Source organism: Neophocaena asiaeorientalis, unplaced genomic scaffold (genome assembly GCF_003031525.2).
Source record: "Neophocaena asiaeorientalis asiaeorientalis breed wild unplaced genomic scaffold, Neophocaena_asiaeorientalis_V1.1 scaffold91, whole genome shotgun sequence".
Lineage (NCBI taxonomy): Eukaryota > Metazoa > Chordata > Mammalia > Artiodactyla > Phocoenidae > Neophocaena > Neophocaena asiaeorientalis.
Window position 1 is genome coordinate 5,524,100 of NW_020173198.1, and position 13,032 is coordinate 5,537,131.

At 41.5% G+C, this 13,032-nt stretch overlaps 1 protein-coding gene across 4 annotated transcripts in view; it reads right to left on the reverse strand.

Moving 5' to 3' along the window:
- PRKCB (protein kinase C beta) overlaps positions 1–13,032 on the reverse strand; it is a 311,334-nt gene that overhangs the window by 91,245 nt on the left and 207,057 nt on the right. For all 4 annotated transcript variants that reach the window (XM_024744607.1, XM_024744606.1, XM_024744608.1 and 1 more), the window contains 2 exons: positions 4,459–4,615; positions 3,133–3,267 (listed from right to left, as the gene is read on the reverse strand). In XM_024744607.1, the coding sequence (XP_024600375.1) occupies positions 3,133–3,267; positions 4,459–4,615 (292 nt within the window). The remainder of the gene's footprint in view (positions 1–3,132; positions 3,268–4,458; positions 4,616–13,032) is intronic.

Here is a 13,032-nt window from a genome sequence, read left to right on the forward strand (position 1 = left end):
TCTATGAAGCGGCAACAATCTGAGCTTAGGAAAGACTACTTTCAGAAGAAAAATATAATTAGTAAATTTTAAAATCCATAGGAGACAGTAAACACTAGGATGGATAATTCAGAAAACAACTAGTGAATCAGTGGATAAACTAGAGAACTTTTTCTGGCAGTTGGCTTGATATTTATTATATTAATCAGAGTTGAATGGAATGCTTTATATACCACTAAGAAAAAAATGCATATTACCAGAATTAACCTACAACATCAAAGAGGGGAATATTGCAACATACATTTCAGCAAAGATATAGTATTATCCTTCTTACATAAAAAGTTCTTCTAGGGCTTCCCTGGTGGCGCAGTAGTTGAGAGTCCACCTGCTGATGCAGGGGACACGGGTTCACGCCCCGGTCCGGGAAGATCCCACATGCTGCGGAGCGGCTGGGCCCGTGAGCCATGGCCGCTGAGCCTGCGCGTCCGGAGCCTGTGCTCCGCAATGGGAGAGGCCACAACAGTGAGAGGCCCACGTACCGCAAAAAAAAAAAAAGTTCTTCTAAATTAATAAGAAAATGGTAGGCAAAACACCGGAAATAGTCACTTATAAATACAAAAAAAAGGCAATATACAAATGAAAGCATTCAACATAATTAGTAACAAATGTATGTATAATAATAATAAATATTTATATTATAAAATAAGAAAAGTATATATAAAAACGTGTATCATATTATGTATATTATGTAAATATGTATAATTAGTAACAAAATATGTATAGCCTTTGCATCATCCTTGGAATTTATAATACCAGATGTTGACAAGTGTGAGTGAAATGAAAAGTCCCACACAGCATTGGTGAGGATGTAAATTGACTGAAAAAAATTACAGAACATTATGGCAAATACTTGAATAATGCATATGGTCTCAAAGCCATTGATTCCAGGCTTAGGAATTTATTAGGAAATAATTAAAGCCATGCCCAAAGGTTTCACTATCAGTATGTTTACTGTAGAATTATTTATATAGGTAAGCATTGCATATCTTAAAATAATATGTAAATATGTAAATTGAGGCTGATCTATAAGAATGGACTATATGAAGCTACTAAAAATGATGTTGCCTAAGATTACTGAATGATAGGGAAAAGGGTTCATAATGTATTGTTAGGTGAAAAATGCACACTGCCAAACAGTATGGACAGTAAGTTTTCATTTTTGTTTCATACACACACACAGAGAAAAAAACTCTAAAAATGGTCAATAGTGATTATCTCTGGGCAATGGGATCCCGATAATATTTTGTTTGCTTATTTATATTTTTCTAATAATTATTCAATTAATAATAATGACTAACACTTACTGAGTGCCTACTATTTACCAGACACTGGGCACTTCTCTTATATTAACTAATTTAATGTCACAACAATCCTATGACTTAATTACCACTATTATCTCCGAATGAGGAAAGAAGGCACAGAAAGGCAAAGGAACTTGCCCAGGGGTACACAGCTAGGAAGTGGTAGGACAGAAATTCTAAGCCATGAAGTCTGATTCCAAAGCTTTTGTTATTTTTTGTGTGTGATAAGACCAAAACATGACTATTAGTAATAACAAAAGAAAGCTTAAAGAAATATGACTTTAAGGTAACAATGCTTTAGGATAATCTGTTCAGCTGCAGAAAAAAAGAGAATGAAATAGCAAAGGAAAAAAATAAAACCTTTAGAAACAAAAACACCATGACAAAAATGGAGAAATTAAGACCAAACGTGTTAAAACACTTCCGTATGGAAAAGAGGAAAACACTTTCAGAATAACGTTTTCTTTTTTCTTTTCTTTCTTTTTTTTTTAAAATCCAACAACATGTCACTTTTTACACAAAGCTAGAGGACTTGGAAAGACTGAACATGGAAGCTTGGAAAAGGATCGACTAGGCAAGAGGTCCCTACAATTCTGCAACCAAAGTGGACAGGTTAATTTTCTCTGTGTGCGACAGTTTCTCCCTATATCTTCACATGGTCCATTCCCTCACCCCCATCAGGTCTTGGCTGTATGTCACCTCTTCAGAGAGTACCTTCCTGAGCACGTTATTAAACCAGAATGTCACCGTCCCCTGGCAGTCCCTACCCCTGTTTCTTGCTTACTTTTCTCTATAGCATTCATCAGCATCAAACACTATTTTCTACTATTTTGTACCTCTAGTGACTAGAACGGAGTGGATACTCAATATATATTTGAATAAAAGCCTACAATAAATGTGGAGGAGAGACAAGGAAGTTGTAAGGAGGACGATGGAAAGGATGTGAGGGCCCAGTGATCCATTCTCTTTCTTGCTAAACCAGTTTGATTTTGATTGTCTTTCACTTATAACTGAAAAAGCCCTGAGCAGGGACCATTCAGAAATGAGACAATTTCTCTTAAAGAGATAGGAGCACCCCTAATGACTACTTCTCCCAAAGTTCTAGTGCCAAGGTGGGCCGTCTCTTCTGACTCCTTTACTCAGATAACTGGGAAGGAAACAGTTGCCAAAGAGGACTTATCCAGCCTCTCTGATGGGAATATTGGGGAAGGATTTTTTGCCATTAGAAGGGAATAAAGCAAAAATGTCAGAACAAAGGAGATTTTGCAGCTGGCTATGACAGCAACCTTCCAGCACTTTTGTGACCAGGCTTGGTAAGCAGTCCCAATGAAGAAGCATCTTCTTAAGGGGTCAGAATCTGACAGTGGATTACACGTATCTTCTGGGTAAAGCGTGAGAGCCCTTTTAGTGCCCATGGGGCCTGTCAAGCCATATAATTGTGTAAAGTGGGGCAGCTGTAAAACAACAGGGACTGGTGAGGACCGTGGCAAATAGAAAATCCACATCCTGTCTAAAGGGGGTATTAACTATTCAACTGTCCTCATTTTTGCCCTCTAGGTCCAGATTTTTATGGGAAATGTCCTGATTTTGAAAATATTGGCAACTAATTCTTTTCTTTTTTTTTTGCATGAGGACTAAATAAAACCATCTATGAGGCAGAGCCAATCTACCAGCTTTCCCTTTGTGATTCTGCTTTAGTCTTTCACATTTAGGAGAAAAAGGGAAACATACTTGCTCCCACATTTTGATGGACCAACCTGTACTGTTGCTTTCAAAGTGAAATTTCCCTTACCAGCCGTCAACACCAGCTTTCTGCAGTTCAGAAATCCCAAACGACAAAGATCCCATGAAGTCATTCCTGCTGGTCAGATCCCAATCCCAAATCTCTACAGACAGTCTTCTGTCTTTGTCCGACTCTTTCAGCTGGCTGCAAGGAGAAAAAAAAGAGAAGTCAGTGGAGGTTATGGTGATTTCTCAAGCAGATGAAATGTACAAGAGGACAAAGCCTGAAGGTAGGAATTTTTAAGGATTACAAGCTGTTGTAAGAAACATATTCAGCTTCCATCCCAGGCAAGCTCCCCAGGGAGGTAGAGCTTTTCCTGTTTTACAGCGGTTTAAACAGGTGGAGGGCCTAGGCCAGCTCTGACAGGGACAGTTCTAACTACTTCTGCTGCCTTATGTCCTAATAGGATCCATGATGTTCAGGAAATCCTACTGACACAGTCACTGTAAGAACTATAGATGTCAATCATATAATTGTGTGAGTGTTTGCACACATGCGGGTTGAGGATGAGGCTGAGGAAATGTATGAAGGAAAGAGTCTTGATGGTGCCAGTCTAGGGGAGATTGTTCTAGGGCATGTCCTTGACTGAGGCTGAGATAGGCCCCCAGTTTTGCCCTGAGAGGGGAAAGAAGGAACGAGGCACCACAAGGAATCATGCTTTTGGCCCATGGCCCTTGAAGTCAGACTGTCTGTCGCTGAATCCTGCTCCATTTTTTGTGGGACATTGGCCTGTGCTTTAATCTCTTTAAGCCCCGCTGGTAAAATGGGGATGAAATGACCAACGAAGCTAGATCACTTAATTCAGTGCTCGTTATACATAGTACATGCTCAATAAATATCGGCTGATATATGTCATATTTGTTGGCCCAGATGCATCAAGAAGTGAACACACATTCTTGGAGCACTAGCCACGTAAAATCCTCCATGGCAGCTGGCAGAGAGCTCCCGGCAAGCTACAGGCCCAGCATTATTCACGCACCCAGCCCTACAGAGGTCATCCCCACACCCTATGGGTTATGTCCCATGTTTGCCAAGACCCAGAGCTTCTCCCACAATTTGCCTTCACCTAGCAACACATCACACTATTTTCCATCCCACCCACTCTCCCACACCAGAGACATTCTCAGCAGTGTATAAAAAAAAAATTCCAATTTTTACTTGGCTTGCAATGCAAAAATGCAGATGGAGGGAGGAAGGAAAGGAAGGAAGGAAGGAAGGAGGGAGGCAGGGAAGGAGCGAAGGAAAGAGAAGCTGGGAGAGGACCTCCCCAACCTCAGGTGGCCCACACAACCCAACCTGCACCACCCAGGCTGGGCTGCAATGATTTTAACTTACAATCTAAATGTCTCGTTCCACTCGGGGTTGAGGGAGCACTTGATGGTTTTGGTCTTCTGCTTGCTCTCACTCTTGGGATCAGGAATCAGTTTCAGTTTCACGTAAGGATCTGACAAGCCATTAGGGTCCATAGGTACAAGGTTTTTAGCATCTCTTACTAAAAACAGAAAAAGCAGTTTTAGCATTAATAGCCCCAGAATATTTAAGCACCAGCTACTGGTGGTTGTAGAACCTGTGAAAAGATCATTGGTATCACACTTACTTAACGGGAATTTTCATTTATTAACATCAACAGCTAAGAAGCGTACAAAGTGAGATAAACTGAAAAGATGTAGACTCTGTTCTATATTGGGTTAAAATTGATTTCTGACTTTCATACAGCTCTCCCCACTCTGTCCCCTAGATTAACTGTAAGTTCTCTAATCTTATTTTCCAAAAAGTCTACAAGATTGGCTTCTTCCATCTAGCATAATGCTTTCAAGGTTCAAACACACTGTACTTCATTTATGACTGAATAATACCCGCTTGTATGGACATATCAAATTTTGTTTATCCATTCAACAGTTGATCAATATTTGGGCCATTCCCACCTTTTGGCTATTGTGAATAGTGCTGCTATGAACATGTGTATACTCTGACACAAAAGGTCACATATTCTATGATTCCATTTATAGAAAACACCCAGAACAGGTAAATCCAAAGAGACAGCAGACTAGTGGCTGCCGGGAGCTGGTGGGAGGTGGAATGGGGAGCTACTACCTAATGGTTATGGGGTTTCCTTCACAGGTGACAGAATTCCTTGGAACTAGATAGAAATGATGGTTGCACAACACTGCTCATGTACTAACTGCCACTGAATTGTACACTTTAAAATGGTTAATGTTATCTTATGTGCATTTTACCTGAATTCAAAAGGAAAAAGCTAAAGGACAAAGAGTTGCCCTCTAAACCAAAGTGCAACTATTTTCCATGTAGCACCCGTAACCAGTACCCAGACAGCCCACAGAGAGAAAAAGAGCAGCATTACCATTAGGCTCCACCCTCAACCAACAACGCTCTGGGTAAAGGAGGCTTAGAGAGGGGAAAGGAAGCAGAGGTCAGCAGTGCAGATGCAACTGGGAATAGGGAGGATAAGGTAGAATAAGACATCAACCTGGAGAAATGGGAAGAAGTTAATTAGGAGTCAGTTCAAAACCAGTAATGCAGGCAGCCAAGGGAAGGAATGTATTAGCAGACTCAATCAGACTGTCTGCTAGAAGGCTAATAGATAATGACTCCTACCAGGAATGCAAAGATGGTTCAACCTTAGAAATGTATTATTAAAATATTCATCATATTTATAGGTCAAAGGAGAAAACCATAGGATCACTGCAATTAGCTAGAAATAACAGGAAATTTTCTTCACGGGATAAAGGATATCTGAAATAATAGACACCAAAGTTAATGATAAATGCAATCCCATTAAAGTCAGGAATAAGACAAAGATACCCATTACCACAGCTATCATTCAACATCTTTTCTAAGTATTTCATAAGTGTAATAAGATAACAGAAACAGAAATGCAGGGGTAAAGTATCCCCCATTCCCTGCAGCCTTTGCTTCCGCCCCCATCACCTCCTACCTGGTGCTTATCATCCAGCAATTACACTACTTTCTTTTTTTGTGTGTGTGGTACACGGGCCTCTCACTGCTGTGGCCTCTCCCGTTGCAGAGCACAGGCTCCGGATGCGCAGGCTCAGCAGCCATGGCTCACGGGCCCAGCCGCTCCACGGCATGTGGGATCTTCCCGGACCGGGGCACGAACCCGTGTCCCCTACATCGGCAGGCGGACTCTCAACCACTGCGCCACCAGGGAAGCCCTACACTACTTTCTTAAACTCAGTTTCATGTACCCCACGATCTTATGCCACTTCCCATTTTCCAGTTCATTAACTCTAGTACCCCACTGCTACAGGCCTTTCATCACCAGTCTATTGAGCACAATATATTTTCTCTTTCTTCCCATTCTCTCTTGCCTTTACTCCATTCACCCCCAGTTTAGAGTTTTGGGTGCATTATAATCAGTCCCTGAAATTACTGTCAACTCCCTTACTCCTCTTTCTTTCCATTTTATCTGACAAACACAGCCTTAGTTAAATTCAAATATTTTCCCTTTATTTTCCTACATGCAAGCAGCTAACCACTGCTAGGGATGGGAGTCAGGGGAGGCTCACTTGCCTAAGATCATATAGCTAGTAAAGGGTTGAGACTGAATAAATGAAATGAGGAAAGGGCTGGGTGGACTGTCTGAGGAGTGACAAGGGACCCCGGGACGCAAGTTGTAACTTATTCTGCATTGACACTGTTCTGCACTCTAGTACATGGCCCTTTCTTCCATTTATCCACAGGTTGAATTCATGTTCCACCTCAGCTTGCAAGTTGTATCTCATTTTTGCACCAAAAGCAAGAATTTTTCCTCTTTGATTTGGTTAAGCTCAATAAGCAGGTCCCTGGGGCTTCCCTGGTGGCGCAGTGGTTGAGAATCTGCCTGCTAATGCAGGGGACACAGGTTCGAGCCCTGGTCTGGGAGGATCCCACATGCCGCAGAGTGGCTGGGCCCGTGAGCCATAACTACTGAGCCTGCGCTCCGCAACAGGAGAGGCCGCGATAGTGAGAGACCCGCGCACCGCGATGAAGAGTGGCCCCCGCTTGCCACAACTAGAGATAGCCCTTGCACAGAATCGAAGACGCAACACAGCAAAAATAAATAAATTAATTAATAAACTCCTACCCCCAACATCTTATTTAAAAAAAAAAATAAATAAATAAGCAGGTCCCTAATGTGTTAGGCATTCTGCTAGGTACTGGTGACAGGGGCGCCAACATAAGATGTTGATCTTGTCCCCAAGGGATATATAAAATCAAATTTATTCAAAGTACAGTTGATTTCTAATGAGACAGTAGCCAGGTCATATAGTGTAGTGGATACAGGTCTATAAGGTGCCAGGGTCTGCATCTTGCCTAGCAGGTATTTCACATTTTTAAACCTCAAATTCTTGATCAGTGAAATGGAGATAATACATACCTCATTGGGTTATTATAAGAGTACAGTCAGACAAGGAATATACATGTTTAGCATTTAAAAAAATAAATAAATAAATAAGCAGGTCCCTAATGTGTTAGGCATTCTGCTAGGTACTGGTGACAGGGGCGCCAACATAAGATGTTGATCTTGTCCCCAAGGGATATATAAAATCAAATTTATTCAAAGTACAGTTGATTTCTAATGAGACAGTAGCCAGGTCATATAGTGTAGTGGATACAGGTCTATAAGGTGCCAGGGTCTGCATCTTGCCTAGCAGGTATTTCACATTTTTAAACCTCAAATTCTTGATCAGTGAAATGGAGATAATACATACCTCATTGGGTTATTATAAGAGTACAGTCAGACAAGGAATATACATGTTTAGCACAGAACCTGGCACCTAGGGAATAGTCAATAAATGCTAGCTATATTATTGCTATTTCACTGTTCTTAAAATTCATATGCAGTGCCCCTTGTGCCACATTTGTCTATTTTTATTATGAAGACTTAACCATTTCCAGACAGACTGATATTAAACAGAACCACTTGTGGTTTTCCTTCTTGAGAATAATGCATCCGGCTTTTCCATTTGAACCCTTCTAGAGGAATGCTCCTCAACCCTCAGCGTGGATAAGGGTCACCTAGAGGACCCGTGAGACACGTATTCCCACCGATAGATTCTGATTCAGTAAGTCTGGAGTGACACCTGCTCATTTGTTTCTCTATCAAGTTCCCAGGTGATGCTGATGCTGCTAGCCCACAGAGCACACATTAGGTAAAACTTTCCTAGATGATATAATTTCTTAATATCCCCATGCATTTCCCCCATGGAATACAATCTCCAACTGTTACTTTCATTTATTGAGCCTTCCAAGGAAAACAGCATGTGCCAGTTTCTAGGCTGGGATCTTGGAATGACACATCTATCACTCTAGGGAGCTGCATAAAAACATGGTTTGAGATGCTCTGAAGTGCAAGAAACTTGTCTGTCTGGTTGATTGGCAACACATATGCAAGTGGAAACAGCGTCTTTCTTCAAAGACCACGCTCCGTCCCCTGTCTTATGAACTGACACCACAGGACAATCACCAGGGCATTCCTCTATTTAAATTTGCAAGCTCACAGCTCTTTCAGAGTGCTCTTTGCAGGACAAGTGTATGTTGTATTCTTGAGCCAATCTCATAACTAATGGTTTAAGAATGACCTCTCCCTGGGCATCTACTTCCCCTGAACCAAACATTCCTAACTGAGGCATGACTCCATCTTTCCCCCAACCCTTATAGAACCCTTTCTTCTACTTCTGTCCTTTTGGGTCTCTCCTCTACCAAAGGGGCCAAAAATTTCTGTGGAAAGGTACGGAACAGAATTGATTCTGGGACTGTTCATATCTCCAAGAGCTCTGGCTCCTAGAGCCACTGTATCATGAGCAGTTGACAGTAGCTGCAGGCTAAGATCCAAAGGCCTGTCCCTCCTGAAGCTTTTCAAAGTACAGTCATGTTTCCCAGCAGCAAGAGAGCTGCATATGTATCGAGAAAGCAAATCTCTCTAGACCACACTTGGCGAGACTGACTTTGATTTTTCTTGATAAATGTTTCTTTACTATCTTTGTTGAAATTCAGCCAGCCCAGATGGTACAAAATGCTTCACACAAAGCAGAAATAGCAACCTTCCCCCCTGGTGGAAGTCTGCTAAGTGCACAGGAGAAAAGTGTCCCAATCAAGAGAACATTGCTTGCCTTGGAAGTGAAGCTGGCTGGGGGGTAAGATCTGGCTGTTTCCATCAAAGGGCCTTCAGAGCAAATGAGGCCTCTGCATTCTGGTGCCAGTTACCTAACACGGTGCTGAATCCATAAAAGATAGCACTACTGTTAACTATTTTCCTAAGAATCGTTCTTCACCAAGAACTTTCCTAGTCTTTTTTTTTGAACCAACTATTGGAAAGTCTGAATAACTGTGTTGCTTTATAGCCATTATCCTACACTGTGTGAACCAGGAGCTTCTCTTTATTAACTCCTTTTGAAGGTCCTTTCTTCAACATCACGAGTCCTCATTTGTCCTCACTACATGTCCTCAGAACAGTTATTCAAAGCAACACACACCAACATTAAGTTATGTTTGAGGATGTTGGCAACGACAAAAAGTAGGAAATAATCTGAGTGCCCATCAACAGGGGAAGGGGTAAATAATCTACAGCATATTCACACTGTGAAATACGAGGTACATGTCAGTAACACCGGGCTATCTACATGCACTAACATGTTGAAGAAAATAGCAAGATGAAGATAGACAATTACAGTATAATGCTTCTTTATTTAAGAAAAAGGTCTGAGGACATCAGTGGTTCAGCTGATGAACTCTGGATCGGGACTGTGAATTAGATAATAGCATTGGGTCAGTGTTACATTTCCTGAGTTGGATAAGTGTACATATGCAAGAGAATGTCCTTGTTCTTGGGAAATACACACTGATGTATTTAGGGGCAAATGAGAACCATGACTCCAACCTATTCTCAGATGGCTGGGAAAAAATATACACACACAGGGCTTCCCTGGTGGCGCAGTGGTTGACAGTCCACCTGCCGATGCAGGGGACAGGGGTTCGTGCCCCGAAGAGAATGATGAACCAAATGTAGCAAGACATGAACAAGTGGTAAATCAAATCAGGTGAACAGCATACATAGTCCTTGTACTGTTCTTGCAACTTTTCTGTAACTTTGAGATTATGTCAAAATAAAAAGTTTTAATAAACAAGGCCCTCCAAATCGTCAAGAGACAAGTATAATAAAATAAATTTTCTACAAGGTCATATATGAATGTAAATATATAGAAAAGAGTCTGGAAGGATAAACCCAAAATTGGCTTGAAGTAACGGTTACATCTGTGGAAGAGGTAAAGGAATCTGGTTTGGGGGCTGTGGGCAAAAGAGACGTCAGCCTTAACTGTCATATTCTGAATTTATTACAAAGAGAATGCATTCTTATATTAACTGTGTTATTAAAACTTAGTTTAAAAAACAATTCAGTTGTGGTGCATCTACAGCCTCCAAGAATCCATTGTTCTGGCCTTCAGAGACCTGCACCCTGTTCCCCAGAGACTTTTTAGAGCAACTAGGTCTGCAAAGATCATGGTTTCAATCCCTGAGCCCTTGGTGAACAATGCACAGACCCAGAATGACCTCTTTAAGATCAGCTGGATGCCCCCAGCACATATCCCAGAATCAAAGCAGGGTTGGAGGAAAGAGACTAAACAGGTGAAAAATTTCATAACCATCCACCTATTCTAGCACTCCTGCTCTGCATCTCCCTCGTTCCATTCCAGTGACCTCCAGATGGATGACAGTTCACTGGACCTTTGGTTAACCCCAAATCCCTCCACACTGCCCTGCTACACCTTCTTAAGTTGCAAGCTTCTTCAGCCCTCTACTCCTAGATCCGCATCCTTTTGATTCCTGTTCACTTATTACTTCTTCTAACCTCAAGGTTCTCTGATGCTACAGCTTTTGGGAGCCATGGATCCATCAGAATCCCCTTCCAGTCATCTTAACTGGCCATCCCTGGCCTCATCTGATGGAATCTGATTACAAAGTAAGCAAACCTGGGGTCTCTGGGCAGCCCACATGCAGCATCTACGGCATCCCAGGCACATCGTGGCCAAAGGCTCCTAGAGCAGCTGGCTTCCCGTCACTGCTGGCAATGGTACAGTTATCACACATCCATTTATTTGTGTTGAGACAGACTTCCAGCTGGGACCGTCACAGTGTCTGTCTGGAAGACAGTCTGTCAAGCCAAGGCAAGTGAAACGATGATGGGGGAGCTAATGCAGGTGAATCAGGACCCAAATTAGCAATAGTTAGACTCTGGAGTCACAAACACCTTCAGGTCTGAATCCTGCCTCTGCCTTTACTCTCACTAACTGGGTGCCCTTAAGTAAAAAGACTTCTCTGAGCCTGAGTTCCCCTGTCTTCGAAACGCTGATGAAGTCACATACAACTCAAAGGGATGTGTGATAATTATAGGATGGCCATCCATGCCAGTTTACCCAGAGCAGCCTCAGTCTCTATCTGTTGTCCTTTTACTCTCAAGAGAGTCCAGTTTGGACAATAAATTATATGGTTCCCCTAATTATAGAGGATAATGGTGTTGAAGTATAGTGTAAAGCACGTGGCAGAGGTTCAACAAACGTTGATTTCCTTTCTCCTTTGAGAGAATTTAGATCAAATTATATAACTATTAAGATCCATTTCAAGGTTAAAAGAGCATCTCTCCAATGTGATTTTCATATAAATGAACCTAGAGGAGGTAGTCAGAGAATGATAGATGATCTGAAGCCAAATGAGATAGATCCCTTCCTTCTTCTTATATTATGGCTTCCTCTCCATCCCAATCCAGCCACCTGGAATGGCTCTTCCTCTGAACTCCCCAATAACCTTTTATCCTTTTAATCCCCTGCTCCCTTTACACCAATTTTTTTTTTAACCTCATCAAACCCTCAGATCCCTCAACTCTTTCCTTTCCTCCGGTCCATCAGTGTGCGCCTGAGTTATTACTTTTTTCCTAACCCTACCAATATGGAAAGCCCTCCAATCACTTCTGGCCACAGGCTTAAATATTTTGTCTTTTCAACAACATCCTGTCTGCATACCTCAGACCATCAGTGATATATGGCTTAGAGAGTGCCCCTGGAGAAAGTGGGGGCTTGATGCATGACCCACTCAGGATCTCCAACCACACCTTGGCCCTCCACACCACCTGTCAACCCTACTGGGTATGCCCAGTCAACCCCCCATCTCATTCTTGACAGAAGCAATTTCAAGACCTCATCATTTTAAGGCTCCCACCTGATTCCCGCTCCATCTTGTACATCTGAGGACCTTCTGTATTATGTTTGTGTCATGAATTTCTAGTTCTATTATGTTTTCATCAGAAAATGTGGGCTGAGCCATTTCTGGGGCATTTTGTGAAGAATTTCATAAGGTTTGCATTGCAAGCTAACATATCACCAATTTTGTGCATAGTAGGGAAAAAGGTGTTTCTCTTATGGAAGGGTTCAGGCTTCAAGATAGAGGTACTGGACACTCACTTTAATTATATTAGTTATCTATATCCATATTTTTTTATCTGTTTTATCTGTCAAAGACTGACAAAGTATGTTTTAAAACCCTCCTGTGATGGTATTTCTATAAATTTCTCCTTTCACTTCTAGCAGTTTTTGCTTTTATGTATTTTGACCCTGTGTTACTTGAGACTCATGACTATTTTTTGGTCTTGGATTTTATGTTTCATTCTTAAAAAATTCTTTTTATGCAGTTTATTATTTGTTTGTCTGGAACTCTACTCTCAATATAGGTGTTTTTCCATTTAGCTGGTCTTTTCTCCAGGAACATCTGATTCCATTTACCTGTGGATCAATGCTGTTTGTCCTCTACATCTTTTTTTTTTTTCATGATTGTAGTCATTTCTTTGTCCCTTTTCCCTGCCACCTGGAAGTACTCCTTAAGCTTGTTTCCATATTA